Source organism: Pseudoliparis swirei, chromosome 19 (genome assembly GCF_029220125.1).
Source record: "Pseudoliparis swirei isolate HS2019 ecotype Mariana Trench chromosome 19, NWPU_hadal_v1, whole genome shotgun sequence".
Taxonomy (NCBI): Eukaryota; Metazoa; Chordata; class Actinopteri; order Perciformes; family Liparidae; genus Pseudoliparis; species Pseudoliparis swirei.
This window is the reverse complement of record NC_079406.1, coordinates 21,495,132-21,521,971: the sequence shown is the minus strand read 5'-3', so window position 1 is coordinate 21,521,971 and position 26,840 is coordinate 21,495,132. Positions and strand designations below refer to the sequence as shown.

General features: G+C 42.4%; 2 protein-coding genes across 4 annotated transcripts; one reads left to right on the top strand and one right to left on the bottom strand.

The window, feature by feature from the left end:
* Positions 1-1,537: 1,537 nt before the first annotated feature.
* Positions 1,538-14,460, top strand: LOC130209629 (cytokine-dependent hematopoietic cell linker). 3 transcript variants are annotated; one of them, XM_056439401.1, is made up of 17 exons: positions 1,538-1,602; positions 5,440-5,495; positions 7,615-7,768; positions 8,655-8,707; positions 8,806-8,848; positions 10,568-10,624; positions 10,704-10,738; positions 10,855-10,865; positions 10,974-11,048; positions 11,282-11,303; positions 11,485-11,509; positions 11,593-11,677; positions 11,761-11,777; positions 11,854-11,945; positions 12,504-12,581; positions 12,805-12,960; positions 13,036-14,460. In XM_056439401.1, the coding sequence occupies exons 2-17, from the start codon at positions 5,493-5,495 to the stop codon at positions 13,186-13,188; spliced, it is 1,059 nt and encodes a 352-aa protein (XP_056295376.1). In that variant the 5' UTR covers positions 1,538-1,602; positions 5,440-5,492; the 3' UTR covers positions 13,189-14,460. The 3 variants fall into 3 exon arrangements, with proteins under 3 accessions (XP_056295376.1, XP_056295377.1, XP_056295375.1); XM_056439402.1 differs by lacking the exon at positions 1,538-1,602 and adding an exon at positions 2,547-2,562; XM_056439400.1 differs by lacking the exon at positions 1,538-1,602 and having other exon boundaries at positions 5,209-5,495.
* Positions 14,461-16,208: 1,748 nt separating this feature from the next.
* Positions 16,209-21,698, bottom strand: LOC130209499 (zinc finger protein 518B). The gene is made up of 2 exons (XM_056439201.1): positions 21,611-21,698; positions 16,209-21,271 (listed from the first exon to the last, which is right to left on the bottom strand). The coding sequence occupies exon 2, from the start codon at positions 21,189-21,191 to the stop codon at positions 18,471-18,473; it is 2,721 nt and encodes a 906-aa protein (XP_056295176.1). The 5' UTR covers positions 21,192-21,271; positions 21,611-21,698; the 3' UTR covers positions 16,209-18,470.
* Positions 21,699-26,840: the final 5,142 nt, after the last annotated feature.

Here is a 26,840-nt window from a genome sequence, read left to right as displayed (position 1 = left end):
AATAGAGTTAATGTGTTAACCAGCATTTCAAATCCATGTTGTAACTGGACATTAAAGCAACACTATGTAACTTTTGTACCTTAAAATAACAGCTTGAAAAAAATTGTGCCGCTACAATGACTTTTAAAATGACGATTTGCGTCTCCGCTATTGCCATCGGGGGTCTGTGGGGAAATAACTCCGCTATGTAAGATTCTGGAGCCGCCCGGTATATCCGGCGGATGTACTCGACCTGCTTTCTGGCAGTGATTACGCAATGTCATAAAGTGCCACTCCACGCTCGCAGCTACAGTATAAGGGTAGCTTTTTTATGTAGCTTTTTGGTGTTGTCAACAATATTGTATTCGATCACACGTACTCCACATTTTTAGTCCCCCAAAACAAAAGGAAATGACTGCACGCGCACCCCCCCCCCCAAAAAAAAGCCGGCAAACAGCTGACCGACCAGGCGGAAACATGGCGGCGCGCGTTCAATCCCGCGCTACTTCACCCTAGTCCGGTGGTGCTGGGCCAGTTCACAGTGTTCCTGCGCAGTCTTCTATTAGTGATCCCGCCCGTTGGTATGAATCCAAAATAGAAACAGTCGCCGGATTGCTGCCGTTCTGAGTCCGCCGCCTGTCAGCGCGCTCCAAACTAAAAACTCGTCACCTCCCCCTCGTCACCTTTTATAACCCGTGACACGTACAAATAATAATAATAATAATATTATAATACAGGACAACACATGATCCCAACTCAATACAAGTGTATGCGAGGCTGCATCTATCGTAACTGGGTATTTACGACACTGAAGTAAACGTTAAACACCTAAAAACCTGAAGGGGGCGCTAAAAGGGAAAAACTACATAGTGGGGCTTTAATGTAAAGTTTTGAAAGTATAACATAAGTGGCAGGAGACTTTCTATTAAGTGTTGACGCTATTCACTGAACATTTTACACAAAGGCAAAATATCACTTTGAAAGGGCATGAATAGAATATTGTAATTTGGGTTCACCTTCTTGTTTGATATAAAAATAAAGCCAGATGATGATCTGACGGAAAAAGTAAATGTCACCCTGCTTCCTTTCGCACTTGGCAGAGCAAATGTTGAAATGTCACCATGTTCCTGTTCAAATTAAGAGAAATAACTGTCGCACTGGAAGCTTCATTTAACACTGATGCACTGAACAAATGCTCTAGGCCTGCTTTTTTAGATGTATGTTGCGTGAATACAATCTCAAACTGCACAACGAAAGCGAGCAAAGAGGTTTATGCAGAAATAAATGAAACATAAAAAATAAAAAACATAACACCAATACCACAAGCAATTATCTGAATGCCGAACACAGATGCAGAAGAAGTGGAAGCCCTCCACAAAGCAACCTTTGACAGTGTCAAACAAAAGTGAAGACTTTAGTTTATAGGCCAGTTGTTCACCACACAGGAAGTCCTGTTGGTTTACTGCAGTGGGCTGCTTAGCTCTGACACTCAGTGGAAGCAGCCCAGATGTTTTCTGTAGGTCTGTGCGAGATACATGAACACTGTAAACCAAATAGGCAGAAACTAGCTGGACACCCACAAAGACAGGTGTGCTTGTTGTAGGCTACAAGTCTTCTAAAAAAGTAAGTAACAGCTGTATTTGTAAGTGTGTAGAAAAGCAAGTTAAAGTTGGTCTGTTGTAAAAAAAATGAAAATGATGGAAAATGATAAGTAATGAACTTTAACGATGAGACAAGCTTTGAAATGTGGTATTTGCTGCTCGAGCTGCAAATCCTGTTTTGATTAAAATTCTTTATTTGCTCTAAAATCTTAAGCGATTTATGTCGTTGTCATCTCATTTTATAAGGAATTGGGGGGGGGGGGGGGATTAGGTGTTTTGTCGCATTTGGTCACAACCTTTTTATTAAAAAAGGTGCAAACTCGATTGTCATGGACGCACCTTACAATGATTATATATTTAAACTATCTTGTGTTCACTCTGAATAATATCTTCACAGCACAAATGATCTTGTCGTGAATGTGAAAAACGTCATGCTGTAAAGCAAAATTAACTTTGTCTGACTCAGTTAGGGGCACAAATACCAAACAAATTGTTTTTAAGAACTCTATAAAGTTCATCTTTACTGCCACAAAACACGTGTCAACACAACGAGAATGGTATCAACAATACTTGGGTCGCATTTTATGACAGACAATCCACGGTATGTCCTAGTTTGGTCGCTGTTGATATGGTTTCTGTCCTCAGACTGAGCTCTCGCTCGCTCGCTGCAGTTGATACTTTCTTGATGTCCGTAGAAAAGCCAGGTCACAAATCCTTAAGCCGTATGGTGGTTTGAGTTGCCACAAATCCTCTGCACCCAATTTCCATGGGCCAGAAGTTTATACTCCAGACTAACTGCTCAACCTCAGATGCTGGCTGCAAGTATATAATCTCCTTTTTTTCCTTTTTTTTTCATACGTCTCATCCAACACCACTTCCCATGGCTCAGTAAGCTCTGCAAAGTAGACAGACTGCCCTGCTGAGTGTTGGACCACACTGCCAAATCCAACCCTGACTATGTCCCTTGTGGGACTGAGATTTGGTAGGATGTAATGTCTCCTGGCATTATCACAAATCCCTGAGCCTCGCTTAAATGTCACTTCTATTTTGGTATCGGTTCCCTTCCTGCTTCCTGTTTTGTTTTTCCTTCACAGCCAAAAGGATTCAAAGATAAAGAAAAGCTGTCCATCAAAGAGTGATTGATTGGTGCTGATCCGTGTTTCTCTTCCCCTTCTTGATAATCTCCCTGGAAACATGATTTAAAAATGTATAGTGTGTCTTAAATTGCTCATAAATGAAGGATATGTGACAAAGACCCACAAATACATGTCAGCCCTCTTTCCGCCATCCAGATTGCGATCACATCGACATCACTCCTGCTGATACTGTGTTTGCACCATTCAAAAAGTACACAATTAGTATTCCTACTGTGCTTTGTCACAACTACGTGAGCCGCTTTCACAGTTTTGTAGATGTCAAAAGTAAAAAAAGTTTTAATTGTTTGGATCTGCAGGTCGATAATTGAATCGTCTGAATAGACAAAACAGTTTTTGGATTCGTCCCTTCAATGATATTCGGTTGGTTTAACATTCATATTTGAAAAAGAAAATGGTGAAACCAGCGCTGCTGATTAATATTGAGACACCATGAATACCAAGATGCCACCTGGTTAAATGAAATGCAACATGTAATACTGTTGCTCAGTGTGCATCTTAGTGCTGTCATTTCTATGTATCAATACTAGTGGTATTAGTGATAGCTTTAACTGAATGTGATGTGTAATATGATACACACTTTTCTTTGCTATATGCTGATGGTACCAGACATTATCTCTTGGAAAAGCAATATAACATTATGTAGTGTAAATGTTATATTAATTCTCTGTTCTGATCTGTTTATGTATCTTTTGCTGAAATACAAGACAGTGGCTGCACGGCTCTGTCCCTCCAAACATTAATTAGCAATCTTTAGCTATTTTTTTAAACCTCACTGGACTGTTAGACTGTGGAAACTTCTGTTATTTTCACCTTCAATTGTCTTTTTTTCTGTCACAAAGTCTCACTTCAAATACTGAGTGATAAATATAAACACAAACCATACAATTTAGACAAAATGCAAATAATCACGTTAAATCAAACAAACCAATCTGTATGTCTGAATAAGATATAATTATATTATTATTAGGGCTGTGAAACGATTAAAAATTTTAATCGGGTTAATCACAGGTTTTTGTGGATTAATCATGATTAATCACATATTACCGATATTCTCGGTATATTTTGTGAGAACATAGAGATTTATGACAAAAGACGGATATATACATTTATACATTCTTCTATACAATGGTGCTGCAACTCAGCAGTTATTTAGCAGTTTTCTTCCATATGGAACATTAATACATCTTCATCCTAAACAGAATATTTAACCCTCCTGTTACCTTTCGGGTCAATTTGACCCCATTCAATGTTTAATGTCGGTGTTCTTTGGGGTCAATTTGACCCCAGGCTGTTTTTCACTGTGTCAAACATATAAGAAATATCAACTTTTGTATTTATTTAAAGGGCTATTTAGGTAGTCAACAAACAAACATAAAGTACCTCACACTTAAACTTGGGAAGCAATATTAATTCTAATAATTTTCTGGAGGTTTTAATTGCTGGGGTCAAATTGACCCGAGGGTAAAATATGTTAGTAAATGTAAAGGTAACAGGAGGGTTAAACAGAACATTTTTCTCTTGTTTGTCAACCATTAACTCCACCATGATACAATCTAAAGGCCTCTAGTCTTCCTCTAGCAGCTGCTGAGGCAAACTGACTGTGTGGGTTTTCTTCATGAACTGGGCCGTGATGAAAGGGACGGCGGGGACACCGCTGCAAAGCTGAAACCTCACCGGCCCGGACACAGATTGACAAGTGACTTTTTTTTTGCTCGGTCCCGATGCGCGCGCACGGAGCTCTGTAGCGCGCGAGACGGAGATCGATAAGTGTTAACGCAACGCGAAGAGACAGAAATGACATGCTGCTGTGGAGATACGATCAACAACAGACGTTTAATTTAATAAAAGAACAAAGACGTGCTATAGAGAACATGTCAGGGGGCGGGCCAATCTTTTTAATGTCATGCGATCTACCGACACTACGCCGCGATCGACTGGCAGGTCGCGATCGACGTGTTGAGACCCTGATCTACAGGAAGTAAAAGTCGTAACAAGGTTTCCGGAGGTGAACCTGCGGAAGGATCATTACCGATGAACAGACCGTCTGCATGAGAGCGGACAGAGTTCAGATTGAAGTGGTGTATTGGAAGCTCATTTTGCAAGTGACTTTTTTTTCGTCCCGACGACCAACAACAGACGGATTGGAAGCTCATTCTGCACATGCGTTAAATGCGTTTAAAAAAATAACTAGTTAAACCTGTAATTGAATTAACTGAGTTAACGCGTTATTTTTCACAGCACTAATTATTATTAGAGTAAAATTCATATTTTTATTGTTCACATATTTTTTAATAAATAGTGGAATAAAAGTATGTTAATATTATTATTATTACTATTATTATATTAATTAAGTTATTTATCAATTCAAAATCTATTTAAATTGTTTTTATTGTTTACCTCAATTCAAATTTCACTGCAGATCTACTTAATATAAAGACATACAACATGATATGATAAAGAATAATAAAATATATCAGATTTTTTTAATGTTTCCACGTTAAGAGGCATCTGTCCTTAAATCTGTAGAAATGTTCTTCGCAGTTTATTTCCAGTGAATGTTAAAACTGTAACTCAGATGAATAAAGCCACTCTGTTTAGTAGCATATAAAGATGTATATCTGCATGTGTAACTCTTGAGGAGGAAAAGGGCAGATTCTTTAACGGAACCACCAAACTAATGATGTTTTCCCTTTTTGTTCCAGGCCCTCGGTCGCTGTAGAGAGAGAGAGGGAACAGCCATGCGTCTGCTGTGATAATGGTGAGTTATGGCGCCCGACTGGTATCACAGCGTTTCCCCGATGGTTCCACATGAACGTTCCCAGTGGGAGCTTTGAGAGTCTGCAGCCCCCCTGTGTAATTACCTTTTAGCATAGAAACAAGGAAAGAGTGAGAATCTGCTCTGTCATTGTTAGTGCACAGGAAAAACAACACCCATGTGCATAAGGAGTAATAGCTTTTGTGTTGTATTATTTCTCCTTATGCTATTAGATTGTGAACAAATATTTCAATTTATTTAGTCTCACTGGTTAGTACAATTATCATCCCTCAACTTCATGTTCAAAAGATTAATAACATCTAATGTAATTGCAGGGAGTCGTTTAAATACATCAGCCAAAAGAAGAGAAAACTCTTAAAGTTCTCACTCCACTCCACATAAATGTTTTTTTTGTGGTTATGAATGCTTTACGTGCATATTTACTGTGAACAGTGACATTAATGAAACACTGTAACAGAATGTATTAACTGTTTTTGTTGTTTATGCTCTGGTGCTTTTTATGATGTATTTCGATGTGAAAAAAGCTCAGGATGCTTTTTCCGAAATGCAGCTCAGAGAAACGGCACAAGGTACATAGATATTCCTTGATATCATGTTTCTAGCATCCTCTCATTGACTTTCCAAAATCCCATGAACTCTCCTCATGTCATGCACTTTCACTGTGCCGGTCTAGAACAAGGATTGCGATAAGCAAAGTCATAACCGCTGTCATGCTAATTGACAGAGCCTGTGTGGGTGTTAACCGAAGAATGTTCCCGACCAGTAGCTGTCATCCGCTTGCAGGATGAGGACTGCTTTCCCCTCTGGTTGATTAGATCTCTGTAGCCACCTGAAGACTCCAAGTGTTCCTGTTCCTTCTGCAGCCTCCAGATAGAGGAAACAATTAGACATGTTCAGCAAACTGGGCAAGGATGTGCTCAATGAGAGTAAACAAGGGCTGAGGAATATTTGGATTAAATTGTTAAAAAAAGAAGAAGAAAAATATGCTCCTGCTGGCAAGCTATACATTGCCTTTGATGGAATTTAAACATTAAAAACATGTATCATAATAAATTCAACAGATATAAGTGCGCCTGTGGTTACAGGACGTGTAGTCTGAGTCAGCGGATGTAGACTGGGTATAAAACCTGCCATTGGCCACAAATTCCACGTGATATTCTCTTCTCTCTTTGGCGAGGTCGCTGACGCTGCATCGTATGCTTAGTGCCTCCCAAGACGATGGGAAAATTACAAACAAGTTGGAGAGTTTTCCCTCCATCTATCCATGATAATGTGTGCAGCCAGACCTTGCTTTAGCGCTGACATAGAGCTGTGAAGATCGGTCTGGCTCTGCAGGACGACTTCTCTATAACAGCAACGTCCCGGTCACGATTCTGGCCTTTTGTTGCATGTCATACTCCCTTAATTTCTACACTGTCCTCTGTCAGATAAAGGTGAAATGCCCCGCGTCCAACCACCTCTTGCAACATAAGAACCTGAACTTGTGCTTTATCTAGAAAAGACATTTGTGCACATACACAGGTAATCGTGAGGTTATTGTAATACACTTTCGGGGTTCATCATTACTCATGAATACAAAGGAACCTGATCTTCTGAAGAGAGGCGTTTCCTGCCTTTTAGCGACATATTCCTGGAAGACACTGCACCTGCCCGGAGAAAGACACATACCGTGTCACAGACCGGCTATGAATGTGTGCGCGTTAGTGTCTGGCTGTAGAGAGTGAGGCTTGAAAAAAGGAAATCCCTCAGCGGGTTGTGCAACACCTCATTATAGCTTCCTGTGCTTATCAGTGCTGGATACACGTCAAGGATCCAACACTGTCTACTCACAATGTGTAACTGTGTGATGGTTGATGTAATGAGCAAGACACAAATGTGAGCACGTTTATCGCTTTCAATTTTTAAAACCAGATTAGTACACGTGTTTCCAATAAATTATTGGAAGCAGAATGAGATTGTTATCAAAGGCAGTCTTTGTTGTATTAAATCTGGGTGACACGCACACAATTTCTAAGAGCTCAGTGTTACAAGACGAAGATAAAGCTTATCTATCGTAGACTTGTATCTCCAATTTCAAGAAACTGCCATTTCCTCTCCACAGGATCACAACAGGAGAGGCAGGAAACGAAATGAAAGACACGGCAACTTTCACAACGTGGAGGAGCCTGAGTACGATGTGGTGGATGACCAGGAGCAAGTGGTTCATGTGCGCATACTTGCTGCGAGGCGCATAAATGATGAGAGAGAGTATGCAGGTAGAGAGGAAAACAATTACTTATCATCCACATTCACGCGGCTCTCATTATGTGTTGTTTTCAGTTCTTATTTACTTGGATCTAAAGTTTTGTTGTGTGTCGTTGAACAGTAAACCAAAAAGAAAATGTCGTCTTCGTGGCTCAGTGGGTTGAGTAATTCTGTCCGTCTGTAGGAGTGAACCTGACCTTTAATATGTGTCACCGCACGTCTTATTCTAATTATTCTTGTCTGCCTAAAATGTATAAAAAATATGGCACATAAATAGTTCAAACGTTTATCCAAAAACCTAAGAATTAACTCTAAGTTTAAGTGTTTGCATTGCGATACAATGAGAGAGAGATTATTCACATTCCTGCAAAGAACAGTGCTGGTGAACATAATTAGAATGAAGCTGAATAAAGTGCAGGCACAAAATAACAGCTACAATGCCACTGTTTATCTGAGAAAAAGAGAGAGAGAGAGAGAGAGAGAGAGCTCATGCTGAGTGATCATGATCTGCCAGTGGGTCTCCGGGGCCATCTGTTGGCTGAGGCAGACTGCGGGAGATTACAATTATCCAGCAACCGAAAAGGGTGATGCGGGAAGCATGTTGTGTGAATAGACTCCTTTTACTCTCCTGCATGGATGTGGCCCACAGCCAGGGGCCTCGCAGCTGGACCTCTGCAACTTCACACTGAACGTGGCTTTTAAATGTGTTCACGCTCGGAGTGTTCTCCCTCTGTACTCGATACAGTCTGCTGCTGCGGTGCGCCACTGGGACCGGCCGCCACCGAGTTATAAGAATGATACAAACTCATTTGAACAGTGAACACTGGAACTGTTGAAACTACTGTCATTCCTGTCACTGATAAGAGTGAGAGCATCTGAACTTCTGTTACTTTCAAGACAGGGATCTCCCGAGGTCATCAACGGCTCAAAGCCTCTCATCACTCTGCACTGTAAGTTTTTCCGTTTTGATTTCTTCAGATTCATTCTCCATCACAACTACACTGCTGTAACTGTCTGCTTATTCTTCATGTGCTCTCCTCTTCATCAGGGTAAAGCCAACATCCTGCCAAGACAAATCCCACTTGTTTCAGGTGAAGTGACATTAAAAGCTCCATCGTCTGAATATTGATGAGATGCAGACATTCTAGTGAAGTTTCACTTGGCCTGGCATGAGTACAGTGTAGCTTAGTGCGGCTAATATTAGCTGATGTGAGCAACTTTATGACTTGCTACTCAGCGAAAGCTACATAGGGTCACTTAACCTGCATTATTAAAGATTTAATATTAAATCAAATGGCTCTCTCGGATGTGATCGGTCAGTCATATTACTGACGACACTGAAAACAGACACACAACAACCTCTGCAGAGCTTTTCCATCTCTTTTAGTTTAGTTTACTTTTAGTTTGTAATACCTTTATTCATGAATGTTTAGAATAAAAATCACCAAAATGGGGAATTGAAGTTGTATTACACATGTGAGCCTATATGTGTGCTCCACTGGTTAGCTTGCGACCGCTGCTCTGCACTGCTCTCATACGGCGGTTGCAGCTGACAACATCCTCCAAACAGACAGCGTCGTTGCAGAGGCGCCCTCTACTGAACTGTTAGCTCTGTCAGCACTTTTGATGGATCAGTATTTGCCATTGTTATCGCTGTGAGCACGTTAGCTCTGAGCATATTAGCTGTGAGCACTTTAGCTCTGAGCATGTTAGCTGGGAGCACGTTAGCTCTGAGCACGTTAGCTGGCAATATAAATGCTCCTTATTTTGAATATAGCACATTTAACCAACAATGTTTCAGATTTTGATCTTGTTAGTGTTGATTTTGGAGGATCAGGAACACACCACCCGGACGGCACTGACTGAAAGAAACAGCGGTAGACTTCTACTTTACATCTATAAGCGTTTTATTCAGAAATAAGGATACAAGTAGACATCATGCATGGACCCCCCTCAGCCTGGTACCTATTGTATTCAGACCAGAGAGAGGCGCCTTAGCAGAGGGCGCGACGGTTTAAATAATCATCAAGACCAGTTCTGATTGGTCCAGCGAAGAGAGGGCGGTGTCTTCTCATTGGTTCTACGTCTCTCTGCCTCCATTGCTGTCGCTCATTCATTGGTTCTTCGTGGCCCGCCAATGAGAGCATATGTTGTGAAAAAGTGTGGGAAGAGAAAGACTTGTTGCTTTCTTTGACTGAGCTCGGGAGTTTTCTAAGATAGTCTTATCTCTTCCGAAGTGGGATGCGCTGCGTCCAGAAGGTCGTTTATCAAAAGGGCCTCTTCACGTGTGCATGTGTGTGTGTGTGTGTGTGTGAGTCAGAGAGGCCTGTGGTTGGATCCGGATATTAATTGCCAAAGCTGGACCGTTCCTTATCTTATCTGCGCTCATTAAATGTCTCTGTGGCTCTCCTGTTCATGTGAGCATGAGTGTTGCTTTGTTCTATTCAAATCTAGGGTGAGCGTTGGTGCATAAAGTTCTTTTGTGTGTCACTGTTATCTTCTTTGATCAGTTCAGGCGCCGGACTGCCCTGCTAAAGTTTCTAACTCTCATCCAGTGATTTTCCACTTTACACATAACATTTATGCAAACAATACTAGGCTATGCTAAGCTACAATATATATTCTTTACATTAGATTGACGAGCATGTGATACTTCAGCTGATGGCTTTCATGTCAGTGGTGGCAGTTTACTTAAGTGTCACATTTCCCTCTGAGATTGAGTACCAGGACCTTTAAAAGTGTACTTCAGAGCACTTCATAAGTACTTGTACACTAAACATAATTTATTTCTGCCTGCCCATGGTTTTTAGCCACCGGACCTGCAGTAAACAGAGATCTGAAGCCAGGCAGAAGAAAGATCAGATTAGGTAAGCCAACTCAGTTCACTTTACATGCATTGCCTCAGGCCTCAGAAGCATCTCACACGTTCACATGTTGCTCTTACAGAAAAGAGGTTTTCACCTGTGATCCCAGGAGAGCAGGTAAGCTCCTCACCATGCAGTACTTATTGTTGAGTCAGTTTCTGTGTCAACAAACACTGTTAATTGGAACTCGTGAAATAGGTGATCATGTTGTTTTTCTCTTTCTAATATCACAGCGCTCTCGCAGGTAATTTGCTCAACTGCTCTTCAAGTCATTCATTGTTGTGTTTAAATGAGATGTTAAATACATGTTTAAATGTGAATGGACTTGCAGCTAAAACGTGTGTACTTCCAGGCCATCTCCATCATCTCCAATAGAGATAGAGAAGCACTTGCCTGGGCTGACTATACGCGAATCCTGCTGGAGAGAGTGAGAACTGGTTTTATTTAGCTGTAGTTGACTTTGACCTTGTGTGACCTCTTTCCTCTGTGAGTGGCGGAAAATGAAACAAAGCCGTCTGAGTTTACAGTTTGCAGAGTGTGACAGTGCCGCCATCTGCTGGTTGGAAACAAAATCGCAGAAAATAAACTTTCATTGATCAAGCATATTGTGATGTCATATTTAATAATAATATAGAAAATAATGCTTTTTTTTCATTTCAGTGGACAGAGACCAACTAAAAAAGTAAGGATTCAAACTTGCCATGTCAGATTTCAGCGGTTCGATCATGCTATTTTCATTTAAATTGTATTTATTTTATTTTATTCTACACAATTAAACTTGTAAGCTGACTAGAAAAGACTCCTTAACTCCTTTGTTTTAATTTAATTGTAAAACCTATTTTTCTTTCTCATACTTCAAATAGGCTGAATTCAGTTCACTTACCAAAGGTAAGAGCTAAATAAGTGTGAATGTAATATTGTTTTGGTGAAAAAGGTCTTGACACTGGTAAACGTGTTGTATGTGGTTTTAGGTCTACAGCGTGCTGAAAGTGTTTCATCCCTTCATACCAATCTCAAACATTGTCTGGATTTTGAAACTCATAATATAAAAACAAGGTGTGTGTTTCATCTCTCAGGCATTTCAGAACAATTGTGTTGTGTTACATCATGTTTGATTTGCTCTTTCTTCCTGAATTTAGGACACAACAAAGTCTAGGTAAGTAATGATTTAGATCCTCAGCATTATTACAGAGTTATTAATTAAATGAGTGAACACTAACATCTACTTAAAGATAGGGTGCGATCAAAGCGTCATCACGAGTGGCCTCAAACTAAAGAAGACTTTGACCAACATGACTTTGTTCCAAAGGGAAAACCTCAACAGGTATACTCACTGCTATTTAATACAGTAACAACATATGATGCTACTTACTGAACTCTGAAGTGTTCAGTCGTAGAAATTAACTAAGTATATTTACTCAAGCACTTATAAGGACACTTTTGAGGTACTTTACTTTGTATTTTATGATACATTATACTTCAACTCCACTACATTTTGAAGACAAATTTACTTTTTACTGCACTGAACTTGACTGAGAGCTTCACTGATTTGAAGTTGATTTTGCATTTCAGATTTTTATTAATACAAAATATGAGTCAACTATTAAAATGATATATTGTATGTTGTATAATTCATCTTTAGCAGGTGCAACATTAAAGCAATGTACGTAATAATACATTACTAAATCTGTTGACATCATAGATTTTACATTATGTATATGAAGTGGGCCATTCTGTATTCTTTTTGTGCTTTAAGTATATTTTGATGCAAATATTTTTATTGAGATTGAGTAAGACGATAAAATGCAGGTCTTTGTAACAGCGTATTTTTAAACGTGATACTTTTACTCCGGTAAAAGATCTGAGTGCTTGTGTTTGGCAGACCTCCAGTGAAGAAGACTGGTATGTTGGGGCTTGTTCTCGAGCCGATGCCGAGCACGCCTTACACCTGGTGAACAAGGTACTGCATCTCCTCTTTGTTTCAACAATACGCTTATTGAATATACTTATTTTCCACAAGAACAACGATAATACAAGTTCATGTTACAGGAGGCTCATTGTAAAATAATGGAGGAAATAAATCAAGTCTGAAATAATTCAGTGTCTCCTCGAATATGAAATGATACATGAAAGATCTGAATATATCTGCAGCTAAAAATAATATATTTCTCACACCCCTTTAGAACGGAGCCTTTTTAGTGCGAGACTGCTCCACCAACACCAACAGGGAGCCCTTGGTGTTGGCCGTGTATCACGAGAAGAAGGTTTACAATATCAAAATCCGGTTCGTCGAGAGCTCCGGCAAGTTCGCCCTGGGAACGGGACAGAGATCCAATGAAGTGAGAGGACCAATGTTTCAGAAAGACGCTTCAACAATTATATTTAGTGAAAGCTCACATGTGATTTCTCCTCAGATGTTTGACTCCGTGGCAGACATCATCAAGATTCACACCATCTTCCCAATAATACTCATCAGCGGGAGAAGCATGCCCGGAAGCAAATGCCCTGAAAACTGTGTGTTGACGTGTCCCATAACGAAAAAGGAAGTTGTCCAACTGCTGCAATAACATGTGAATCATGCCAGTGAAGATAATCTGCTCAATGGTAAAAAGAAAATTTTAACAAATGTTTTAGCTCATATCTTAGTGGACCTAAAGATGTCTTGACTGTTAATGAAACAAACTGGATTGGTAGAATATATTTATTGTTTGTATAGTAATAAAGCAAACCGAGAGCGTTTACATATTCTAATGTTCCTCTAATATTTACAAGCTTTTGTGTAACCACGTCCATTGTGTTCATACTTTCCCTAAATGTCTATTAAGACTCTATTAGGCCAAAGTCTTTAATTGGACCTGATTCAGACCCAGATGAAAACAATGAGCTCATATCTGCTGCTCGTGACGAATGGCTGGATGGGTCGGCTGTCAAGCTCCACCGAACACAATGCTTCAACATTCTTTCGTGAGCTCTTTGCACTTTAGTGCTGCAGTTATGTATTTCAGAGAGAATAATCTTCAAAACAGCTTACCACCAATGCCATCTGGTTGGAAGCCCAAACATCCACTGAAGTTCATGATGAGCGTGTTGGGAAGAAGATGAGTATAACAACTGTGAAAAGTGTTTGCCATCAAATTTAAAAAGTATGTACCTTTACAATTATTTCCATTATCAATTAATCTGATGATTTTGCTATTTTTGGTTTCATTCATGTGCCAACTGTCAAAAAACACAACGAAAATCCCGTTCGAGACGAGCAACAAAACTCATCTGAGAAGCTGGACGAAGGAACTATATTCACCCTTTTTTATTGTTATGACCCCTTTTCGGTCTGGGGGATAAGTGGAGGGACGATCACGTGGCAGTCAAAGAATGTGAAAAGAGGTCAAAAGTAGGAGTAACGGTTTCAAATAACATTTATTCTCATGCGGTTAACACAAAAAACAAATAAAGTGGGAGAGGTTGGGACAGTTGTGGTTGTGCCAAACAAATAGAAATCAAGATAACTGTAATGAGGGGAGCTACAAGCAGAGTGCAGCGTAAGATATATAGATAGTGGATGTCTACGACGATGCGCACTACGTCCACTGCTATCATAATAATCATACATATCTCGACTGAATTATATCAGTAAAATGTCCTTTATTATGTAAAAGTGTTGAAATAAACGTTACATATGTAACTGCAAACTAGTAATGCGTATTTGATACCTTTTTTGCATTGAATCCCTGGAATGTTGGCTGAAATTGATCAGATGGCCCCACCAACAAACAAAAGAAATCCACCAGCCGCTACTGGGGAGCACCAACCAATAGTCTAATGTGTCTAGACACAAAGTAGCTATGTGAGTGCAAAAATGTACAGGGAACCCTAAACCTACCTCCTGTCCTCAACTCCACCACCAACCTGCACACCGAGCAGTGTCAACGACTCTTCTTCTTCTTTTTAGGCGGCTGGCATCCAAACTGGTGCATTACCGCCACCTACTGCCTTTCTTTGCGAAGTAGAAATATCTAGCACTTTATCCCCGCCAAAAAGAAAAGAAAAGAAATACAATTAAAATAAACTAAACTAAGAAGGGAGCCCTGTCAACTTCAGTGCCCTAAATTCTTTTATTCAACCCTGTCTCCTTCAGATACTGCAGCACCCTTCCTGCCCCCAAGGATAATGCATCCCTCAATCGCACCCCTCCGACTGCCAGCCTCCTCTTCAACCTGCCTCGCTCGTATCTAAATTTCTGGCAATGCCACATGAGTGTCAATGACTCTTCAGGCTGCCTCCCTTTTAAAACGGGGCCAGCTGATTGACCAGCTTGCCTTCTGGAACCCAGGTGCAGCCCGATTGTTCTGTACAGGTGGAACCTGATTGGCACCTGAAGGGGAAACAAGGAGGGAGGGGAGAACACACAACACTGACGCGTAACAATGACATTTAAAGTATTGATCGATTAACAATATAGTTGACCATTTTCTCTAATCTCCTCCATTACCCCGTGAGTCTCGGACCGCACGGAGGCAGCAACACTGATGGTTGTGGAAGGCCTGTTATTCACACAACAGTTAACAGCTGTATGGCGACCCACTGCGCACTCTCGCCTCCCGATCCTTTCCCTCGCCTCTGTTACTACTGCACCTTATTGGGGGGACACACACACACACACACACACACACACACACACACACACACACACACACACACACACACACACACACACACACACACACACACACACACACACACACACACACACACCAGCTGAGGCTGATTAGACCTCGTCTTGGCACCGCTCCCAAGTACTGAACTGAAGTGACGGAGCCATCTGAGAAGCCATCTTTGGAAACCGCTATCCAATTCAATTCAGTTAATTTGTATAGCCCATTTTCACAAATTAATTTGTTTCGCCCATTTTCACAAATTACAAATTAGTCTCAGAGTGCTTTACAATCTATACACGTAGACATCCCAGTCCCAAAACCTCACATCGGCTCAGGAAAAACTCCCAAATAACCCTTCAGGGGGGAAAAAGGGAAGAACCCTTCAGGAGAGCAACAGAGGAGGATCCCTCTCCAGGATGGATAGATGCAATAGATGTCATGTGACCAGAAGGAATCATTACACACAAACTAAAACGCAGTAAGAACACACTCAATGAATAGGACAGAGTGTATGAATAGTTGATAGGAGGCATATTTCACGATCCAGACCTCCACGATCCATCAGGCAGATGGAGATAGAGAGGAGTAGTGGGCGGAGCATCTGCAGCATCTGTCCGATGGACCTTATGAGACGTGAAGTCAGAAGGACTCCGGGGAGGAAGCAGAGTTAGTAATGTGCAATAGAGAGATGAAAATGCATCAATAAGGAGAGAAAAGAGGAGATAGGTGTTATGTGAAAGCAAATCTGACCGCGTGCATGGGCACCCAACACACACACACAGAGCTGCCACCCCCTCCCCACAGGTGGGGGTTCTATAATACTGTAGTTATTTTAACTAATAAAATATCTGAATGTTTTCTCCACCCGTGCTTCTCTCGACAAGCACTGTATGTGACGCAATTCTGTTGAACAAAAGGGAATAGACAATACCAACCATGATCATGTTTTAATAGAAAAAAAGAGGAGTTACATATTTGTTATTAGAAAAGCATGGAACACGATTTTAAACAAAAATAATAAACCAAAAACAGCTTTAATAGGGACGTCAAAAAACACAAATAAGAGGTGAATGGAAGGCAAAGAAACTTTCAGAGAACTGGCACGTCCTTAAACCCCTTTAAAATAATAATTATATATATTTATATAACAAACAATAAAATACGTCAGCACAACAGGACTGCTTTTGCTGAGGAGGCTGTGGAATGTCAACCCTTCCCTACACAGTATGAACAACAGCTATCACATTTGATATTTATAGGTATGTACACGATAAAATCTGCGAATGATTGAAACGTATATACACACACACACACGAAAAAATGGGCAGCCAAAACCTACTAATTGATAGGTCTAGCACTTCATACATCATGGTCACCGATTAAAAACACACATGTACTGCTGTCGCGAGAACAGTGACAGTTCTGTCAAGCATCAGGAAAGAAGATGTTTGTGTCCTTTCGATGGTTTTAACAGGTTCTCAGAATCACCACAGTCATTTAGTACGGACATCAGATCAAATAACAGCGTGTGGCTTTCAGAACCAGTAATAAACCAGTTTGGGACCAGCTCTGTGTTGGGATTCTGTTTAAGGGAGCTGCAAAGAGGCGTCACGTGACGATAGCGTTAACACTTGTTTCTGGGAGTGTTGCCTCAAATAAGTTCATCAAAAGAAATATCCGCGATGGATCACATGTAGAGTATTCATGAAAACAAACAAATGTGACAAGAATAACAAAAACGGAGACTTGAAAAAAGTGAATTAAAAAAACAGAACAATTCTTGAAGACTTAGTTTTTCTCATCCCTCTGGAGTCTGAGGAGTAGTCAAAGGTGTAGCCGAGACTCGCGGTGCATTCAGGCACTCATCGTAAACGGGTCAAGTTTGAAACATTAGGGCTTATCACCGAGAAAAGGCCAGCAACGTGGTAAATACTGGTAGAAACTAGGGCGCAATACAAGTTTACAGTACAACCGAGACATGTAACGTCATACAACACATGGAGGACAACTGGCAAACGTAATGTCCATTCTCTGCAACACCCAGTGATTTAAAAAGCATTCAAACTGAAAACAATAACAAACAGTAGTGTGTGTGTGTGTGTATGTGTGTGTGTGTGTGCCCAGCTTCCATTATTTACATCGTGTAGTGTGTCTTTTTTCCATTTCAATTGTCCAGTTCACTTTACCAGTGACTGTTGACCAAATAAATACAACGCAGCAACGCAATAACTCCCAACATCTTTAAAGTTGGCAAAGAGTGCCTGAATGCACCAGTGCACTACTGACCTACACTGAGTGCTGCACACGTCACACTGGCTGTCATCTCAGAGTGACCCGGATTTGTCGGACGTGCCTTATTGATCAGTTTTAAGGCAAGTGTAAAAATTACTTATTGGATGCAATATAATTGTCTAGACAACTTAATCACAGAAAGCAAAAAGGAAGAAGTGCTCTCCGACCATATGCGGCAGCCGGAAACACATTAGTTTTCTTTGCTTCAGACTGTTGTTCATTTGAGCATTTAAAAAACAAAAACAAAACAGGGATTCATACTTTAAAAGAAGACATTATTTCACTGTATATTATTTGTGCTAAATGTTGCATCAGGCTTCAATAGATGCCCGATACAAACCAAACATTTCCTCATGACTTATTTTTGATTTTTGTCCCTATCATTCAATTTGGATCCGTGCACGTTCAGCATCTTTATGACATTGTTTGTATTCCGAGTTGATACTCTCAAGGTGTACTGCCCCTAATTCAGCGTGTGTCTTAGAGGAGCCAGGTTAACAGTAACACATTTCTGATAACAAAAACAAAACAAACACAGTATGTCATCCTTTTTTTAAGTAAACAGCACATGCATTTATGCCCTCGACTCTAAGAGCTCTACTGGTTTCCCGAACATCTGTAAGAGTACTCAACATCTGCGTATCGGTGAGCGCAGTCGACTAAAGCAGATGTTCTGGGACTCAAAGCAATCAAACTGCATTGCACTTCGATAATCCACATTCCATGTCTATACAAACAACAAACGTGTAACGCAATGATGATCAAAATGTCCATTGTTTTTAAAATCTCACGCTCCTTCATATTTTGTCTTTCTTTAAGTCGACGTCTCCCCGTCATTGTAATACTAGTCGTTTTCTCATCAACGTACGCGTACGTGCAAGCGATACGTCCGCCGATACGAGTCATGGGAAGACGCCGACGGTGCACCCCATCACCTCATACTTCTGCCCCATCACTTTGCTCAGCCTCATTTTTAAGATTTGGCACTTTGGCGCTAGCACGGACTCCGGCGTGTCCGCGACAGCGTCCGGCCCCGCGCCCTGAATGGAGGCCCGGGGCTTCGGGTGATTGAGCACCACCACGGGCTGGTAGGGGCTCGGCCGCGTCACCAGCTGGTCCGACTTCAGCGGCATCGGGTAAATAACCGTGCAGTCGGTCAGACTGTCCATCGGTACCTGAATCTTGTATTTGGATATTCTAAGTTTCAGCCCCTTCTTGTTCTTTTTCCACAGGCCTACTTGTACCCGCTTCAGCGAGACGGTCAGAAACTTCGAGATGTCGTGCTCGCCTTTGGCTGTTTGCTGTTGCGGCTCGGCAGCGCCGTGTGCGGCGATTTGGGGAAAGGATTCCTCACCTGTTGACGATTTTAAAGCGGGAGTGCAACGGCTTTTCTTACTTTTCCTCCTCTTAGTCGTTGGTTTTTCATTCTTGATGTGGTTGTGCGTCGGCGCAGGAGGGTGCTGATTACCTTTATCCTCTGTGGCCGCCTCCCCGATCTGCTTCGTCAATAAAAGCTGGTCGATGATAGATCCATCTTTCGTGTCCGCCTGAGCGCAGGACGCCAGCTCCTCCTTCACCAGCTCCTCCTTCACCAGCTCCTCCTTCACCAGCTCCGCGCCGTTTGTGACCTCGCCGTGATCTTGAGTTGCGTTACCGGACAGTTTTGATAGTAATAACTCGTGGATGATAGATCCATCTTTTACGTCCGCCTGAGCGCAGGACACCAGCGCCTCCTTCGACGGCTCCGCGCCGTCCGTTACCTCGACGTGCTCTTGAGTTGTGCTCCCGGCCCGCTCTGCTAATAAAAGCTCGTGGATGATGGATGCATCTTTTGTGTCCGCCTGAGCGCAGGACGCCAGCGCTTCCTTCGCCAGGTTTGCCACCTTGATGTGATCTTGAGTTCTGCTACTGGGACCGTTACTTTCATCCATCACGATACCACGCAGCGCCATGACCAGCGGTTGCATGGCGCCTTGGACGTCCTCTGGTTGTTGGCTGAGCGAAAACACAGAGGAGATGACGGGAAAACCCTCGGGCTCCAGCGCCTCTCCGGCTCTCTCCCTGGACACGACTTCCTGGGTCCACGTCGACATCTTTGGACCTTTGCGGCTGGAAAGCAACATTTCTTTGACGGTCGAACACCGATTTATACTTCTGGGGTTTGAAAAAGACGGACTTGAAACTGTATCGCTGCAGACTAGAGTCGCTGGAGGCCTCAGTTGGGCGGATGCAGCCAAGAGGACACTCAAGGAAGGACAAGAAGAGTGTTGCTGATTCAAGCCCACCTGCTCCGTCTTTATTTCTGAAGTGTCGTCGCTCTTGAGGCTTATCTCGCCCGGTTCCAGCTTTACAGGCAGCGAAACATCTCGAGGAGTGACCTTGGCGTCACTCCCCCTCTTGGGTGGGAGTTTCTTGGAATGCTCTGGAATTAAATTCTTCCTCTCGTCCACGGCCCTCTGAGAAACACATGAGGCCATGCCGTCTGGCTGCGGGGCGCCGGTAAACCGTTGGCCAGCCCGGTTGCAGATGACAGAGGGCAGCGCCGCACTATGACTCACGGGCTCGCTCTGCGTATCTTTGACCGCAGCGCTTCCCTCTCGTACAGCATTCAGGGCGCTTTTGGGAACCTTGTTTGGAACGACCCTGTGACTTTCCAAGTTGATTATTTCCCGCGACGCTCTTTTAAATCCAGCTTTGTCTTTGTTCACTTGACTCGGGATGTTTTTAGAAATACTCACTGGACAAACAGCGGGGTGCTCCACAGTTATCGTCTTTGAATCAAACTGCTTCCTGTTAACCGTGCACATCCCCATGCTCATGGACTTCATCGCGTTCGGGTGACTCAACGAGGACAGGAAGGGCTTTCCCGGGGACGTGTTTTGAGAGACTGTGGACCTGGTCTCTTTGATCACGGACTCGTTCTCTTGTTGCGAGACGAGCCTCAGCTTCAGCTCCTTCGTCCCGTTGACGGTTTTCACCTCGACGAGCTCCACCAAGCAGCCGGCGGGGATCGTTACTTCTTCCGGAAGAGAAACCGTCAGAGCCCTGTTGTGCTGAATGAGTCCATTCAAAGGGGTCAGATGCTCTGCGTTGCCATTAGTGGCGTTCGACGCGTTTGTTTCCAGTGTTTTCACTCTCAGTTCATCTCGACCCTGCCTGACTGCAGGTGCAGTCGGGGCGGGTACATTCACCCGAATGGTTGGTCGGAGTGATGCTGGATCAGCAGTGTGCACACTTGATAAGGCACTGGAGACGGGAACATGGGGGTTTTGCTTAGCAGGTCCTTGACTTGTGTTTTTATTATGCAAGCGATCAATGTGCTTAACCAGGCACAACCTCCGCATGTAGCCCTGTCCACAGTGAGGACACTTGAAGGGATACTTGGAGCTGTGCTGCTTCAGGTGAGCGTTTAACTCGGCCTCGCTGAACGAGACTTTGTTGCAGTAGACGCAGTAAAACCTCGTCCCCCTGTGCTCCAGCATGTGCCTCTTCAACTCTGCGGCGTCCATGGAAGCAAATCCGCACTTCGGACAGTACTTCACGTTGGAAGTGCCCAAAACGCGATCCAACACCAAACTGGGATGCCCCCCGTTCAACATGCGCTGGTAGCTCACAGGATCCATGTTGAGCCCAGAGGTCCGCCGGTCATCTGGGCTGCGGGGGGGGGGGGTCACACAGCGCAGTCAGAGGAGCCGCCTCCCCACTGTGGAAATAAGATGAGAAAATACAGAATGAGTGAACTCCACTGACATTACAGCAAGGCCCCGTGTAGCCACTCCTCCACGCGTAAAGCGCGTTCGTTCCCGCCTGCAGCTGCCTGATCGCCAGGTAACGGGTCGCAAGCACAAGACACGAAGCGGGTCACAAAGACGTGATGCATTATTTCATCCCCTGTTGCTGTGTGGGGCTGTTTCCCCTTTGATCACACGGGGAAAGGCCCCATCTGACCACAACAAGAAGGAGGAGGGGGGGTTTGGTCGTAAAGACGACGGTCCGCTTTTAGACTGCTTGTGCTTGGAACAGTCACGGCTCACGCACGTACCTTATCGGGGGGTTGTGTTTTTATCCGTCGTGTGTCTTGAAATCAATAAATCCTCTCGGTGGACGAGATCTTAACCGTCGTCAACGAGACCAACCGAGCCGTTTTGCTTTAGCTCGGCGATAGCTATCCGAGGCTGGCTGGCACCACTCCAGGAAGCGGGTTGTTCTCGCCTTCAAAATAAAAGCGCGGGGTACAAATATTACTCCACAGTTCGTTCTTCGACGATACTCCCATATATGTTGTATTTGTGATTTTTACCAAACGACATTCTGTGTATGCTGTTCCGACATAAATATCCTCAAGGAAAATAAGTCATTTTAATATTGTTTATTGCATTTTAGAAATAAATGTAATTACCGTACCTGTTTTTATTAGATTATATATACTTTATTCATCCCCAGTTGAAAACGTCTCTGTAGCAGCTGCAGGCATGTTAACATATACAATACAATAAAAAATTAACTCAAAATAAAAAGTATATCCAAGTATATAGAGTGAAGCGGTGCAAGGGTTATTGATGTTGTTAAATTTGAGGAGGATTTGTCCAGAGGTGATTTATTGTACAGTATTGTCGTAGGCAGGAATGTTCTCCTGTATCTGTCCTTGTGAAGCAGAACTGAAGCAGTCTGTTGGAGAACGTTCTCCACTGTCCCTGCAGTAGGTGATGGAGAGGTTGGTTCCGGTTATCCAATATGGACAATATTTTCTTCAGTATCTTCCTATCCACCACCTGTTCTGGATAGTCCTGTTTGCAGCCAATGATGGAGCTGGCCTTCCTCTCCAGTTTAGTGAGTCTGTTGGTGTCTCCGGCTCCAATGTTGCTCCCCCAGCAGACGACGGAAAAATACAGAGAACAGTCCACAGCAGACTGGTAGAACATCTCTAATATCTCGCTGCACATATCGAAGGATCAAAGTTTCCTCAAGAAAAAGAGTTGACTCATCCCCTTCTTGTGCACAGCGTTGAGGTTGGCCTTCCAGTTCAGTCTGTTGTGAATGAAGACACCCATGAGCATTTGTTGTTGGTCGGAGTCCGGTCCGGACAAGACACCCAACTCCTCCTGCTAGGAATAGAAATACGTCTGGAATCCTGAAATAACAACTTTGTATGACTCCTCCATCTGTGCTTTTTCAAATAATAGAATCTGAAAATTCCATTAACATTCAATTAAGTGAATTCATCAGACTTTTCATCACTTTTCTAGAACAATCCAAATAAAGTTGTGCAGAAAAGCACAAATATTTGGCAAATAGCCTATTGTGGCTGCATTAACATGTTTGGCATTGAATATAAGATAATAACAATAAGTGCAACCTGTGAAATACGAAACAAAACAAGTTCAAATATTGTCTGAGTTTTACACTAACTATCTTTTCAAAACAAAAGCATGCCAAAAAAAATTTGTGTATATATATATGTGTGAGCCATCAAGTTGCATCAGTATCAGTTCAAATTCACCCAGATTCTCAAAGGAATCAATATTCCATTGATCGAGTCTCCTGACTCACATCTCAGCTTCAGTGAACCCTGATCTGGTCTGAGGAAGCTGCTGCTCTCTGCCTTGAAGATGAAGATATAATTTATTCAGCTCTCCAAATACGTCACTGAGATAGGCCAATTTCATCAGAAATGATTCATCAGCAAACTTAATAATTATAATTGAATTAATAAATTTGACTTAAAAGTATATTAAAGATAAAATAAATAATAAACTGAGTCCATCTCTGTCACAGTTTCTTCTTCTTCGATAAATTTGATTGGCGGATCGCAACCAACTTGACTTGGTGCATACCGCCACCTACTGTACCGGAGTGTGCAGATTCAGGGATAACTGTACTAACTAAATCTGTCACAGTTTAGCTCCACATCTTCCTTTTATTTGTTGTGTTCTTCCTGTCTGCCTGTTTCACTAACTATCATATCTTTCCAGATCCTGCTTCCTATCTGTCAGTCCAACTCCCTTCACCTGTTCTCTCACCTGCCTCTGATCACTCCCACCTCGTCAATCCCTCATTCCCTTCACCTGGTCCTCATGCCCGTCTCACCTGTTGCCCATTCACTCATTAGTCCCTGTCTACTTAGGTCCCCTCACTTGTACTTGTCTTTGGCCAGACTGTTTTGTGTTTTTCCGACCAAGCCCTCAGGCGTTGCACATTATGTTTATATATTTCTGTCTGTTCTGTTCCTTATGTTACTATAAGTAAAGGATCGTTATTTGCAGTTCTGTGTGTGTAAATGTTCCCAAAATGGTAGTATCATATGATATGGCAGGTTGTACAGGACAAGGGACATTTTATTCATTTTTATTCAGAAATAACAGTTTCTCAACAGTTCCATCTTTTTTTCTTTCTTTTTTTAAATTTACTTTATGAGAGAATGTGCAGAATATAGCGACAGGGATCAGCGAACAAGTTTTTGTTGTTGTTGTGTGTGTGTTGTTCTGTTTGCAGTAGTACTGCATAAAGTGACAGGAAGGTAGAGCAAACAGACAACGTAAAGTGAAAAATGAGAAGAAACAACTAATCAGTGTTGGGCAAGTTACTGAAAATTAGTAATTAGTTATAGTTACTAGTTACTTCTTTTAAAAGTAATTGAATTACTTTACTAGTTACTGTATATCAAAAGTAATTAGTTACTCGGGAAAGTAACTTTTAAGTTACTTTTGTCTGCTTTTTTAATGTAATGAACAGTACTGAACAGTCAAACACAATAAACATATGTTGTAGACCTATTTATTGCAATCAACAGGGCAACAGGCCTTCAAATCAAGCAGTTGTACAAAAGTCCCTTTTAATACTTAACACAAAATAACTGTGTCATTTAACAGTGTTTTTTTTACATTAGGCCCAATGACATAAAAGTGATTGGCCTACAGCAGAGGTACTCAACAGGCGGCCCGCGGACGCTTATTTTGTGGCCCCCGACATGCCTGTTTATTTTTATTTTTATTTATTATTTATTTTTAAATTCAATTTTTTTTTTAAATACATTTTTATTAATCCCCAAGGGGAAATTAGTTCTCTGCATTTAACCCATCCTTAGTTATTAAGGAGCAGTGGGCTGCGGTGAAGCGCCCGGGAAGCAACTGGGGGTTCAGTGCCTTGCAACTAATGGGGAGAGCGGGGATCGAACCGACAACCTTGCGGTTGAAGGACGGCCCTCTTACCCCACTGAGCTACAGCCGCCCCAAAATAAATGCATAATAATTATAATTAGCCAACCAAAATCGTGTGAAAATTATTGTAGTGCGCCTTTAATTTAAGTTCCCGCCTTTTTATCGCGCCAGCTCATCTGTTAAAATATTTTGCACCTTAATTAATGATGGCGACAAAGAAAAGGAAAGTGGATGACGAAAACAGGGTTTTCAACTCTGCATGGAAAAGTGAATTTGCTTTTGCGGAGATACACGGGAAACCAATGTGTCTCCTCTGTCAAAAAACAATATCTGTCTCAAAGCGAGCGAATTTACAACGCCATCACGAACAGCTTCACCCGGAGTTTAAAGATGCCTATCCACCTGGCAGCGACCTGAGGAGAAACAAAATACAAACGTTGCTCAGTGGGTTTCAAGCCCAGCAATCCATGTTCCGCAGCGACAACGTTACAGAGGCCTCGCTCAACATAGCCTGGAATATTGCGAAAGCCAAGAAGCCAGCTACAGAGGGAGAATTTCTGAAAATACATTTGCGGACTGTGCGGAATCACTGTTTTCGGAATTTAACAACAAGGACGACATCATCAGACAAATCTCAAAGCTGCAGTTGTCTGATTCTACCGTGACCAGGAGAGTGGAAGTCATTTCAGACGATCTTTTATCAAAGTTGCTAAAAGACATTGAAAGTGCCGAGTACTTTAGTCTAGCATTCGATGAATCCACCGACCGCACAGACATCGCGCAGCTTATAGTCTGGGTGCGCATTCTCAAAGGGGACACATTTGCCGAGGAAATGCTGGCTTTGCTACCGCTAACAGGGCAAACACGGGGAGAGGATATGTATTCTGCAATGATGAGCTTTTTCACGGACCAGGCAAAACATCAACTTAACAAAGCTGGTTTCTCTGACTACTGATGGGGCTCCTTCCATGGTAGGAAAGGAGAAAGGATTAATTGCTTTGCTCAGAAAAGATCCTGAAACGCCGGACTTCTTCTCATATCACTGCATTTTGCATCAAGAGCAATTGTGCAGCAAGCTGAGAGGTGGAGAGCTCAAAGTGACAATGGACTCTGTGACACGAACAGTCAATTTTATTCTTGCACACGCATTGAAACACAGACAGTTCCGTTCCTTGGTCCAAGAGTTTGAAAGTGCATACACTGACTTGGCGATGCATGCGGAGGTCAGGTGGCTTAGTCGCGGAAAGGTCCTCGATCGCTTCATGGAGCTGCTACCAGCTGTGCGCATATTTTTGGAAGAGAGGGGCCGACGTGATTTACTGGCACCCCTGGAAGATGACACATTCATGCACAACACCGCTTTTCTGACTGATATAACGCGTCACTTGAATTCACTCAATCTTAAGCTTCAAGGAAAACAAAGGTTCTGCCGATGATGATGAATGATGTGGCTGCATTTGAAACCAAACTGAGCCTGTTTGCGCAGCAGCTTGAGGTAGGAAATTTCACACACTTTCCTGTTCTACAGGCCCAAGTGTCACAACCAGGTTCATTTTCACCCACCCCTTACTGCGCCTACCTCATGGAATTGAAAGAGGAGTTTTCCTCCCGGTTCGCGGACGTTAAATCCTTGGAACCCGTGCTGGCATTCACAGAGAATCCCTTTGCTTGTGACGTACAGGCTACTTCAGTCTCAGTCACATCTGGGCAATTTGGAGTCGAAAGGGCTGCGTTTGAGGAACAACTCATAGAGCTGCAGCACAACATCCTCAAAGAAAGACACAAGGAGGAGAGCATTGACACATTCTGGATATCCTGTGTTCTGAGGAACACATACCCTGCATTAATCCTGTGTGCTCAGAAAATCCTGACCTGCTTTGGATCTACTTATGTGTGTGAAAGCTCCTTCTCTGCCATAGGAATAATAAAATCAAAGCAGCGTTCCCGTCTAACTGACAGACATTTGGCAGACTATCTCAGAGCAGCTACAACTGAGCAACAACCGGATCTGAAAGGACTTGTGAAAAGAATGCACACTCAGAGCTCTCACTAGGAATAAGTAAACAGTTGTTTGTTATATTGTTATTGTTATTAATATTTGTGAAATGCAGACTC

Bases quoted from the DNA above. Each gene is read 5' to 3' on its own strand.
- LOC130209629 (XM_056439401.1), top strand. The intron at 11,049-11,281 runs GTGAGAACTGGT...TTTTCATTTCAG, and splicing joins CGCGAATCCTGCTGGAGAGA to TGGACAGAGACCAACTAAAA. The intron at 12,582-12,804 runs GTACTGCATCTC...ACACCCCTTTAG, and splicing joins CCTTACACCTGGTGAACAAG to AACGGAGCCTTTTTAGTGCG.
- LOC130209499 (XM_056439201.1), bottom strand. From the start codon at position 21,191: ATGGATCCTGTGAGCTACCAGCGCATGTTGAACGGGGGGCATCCCAGT.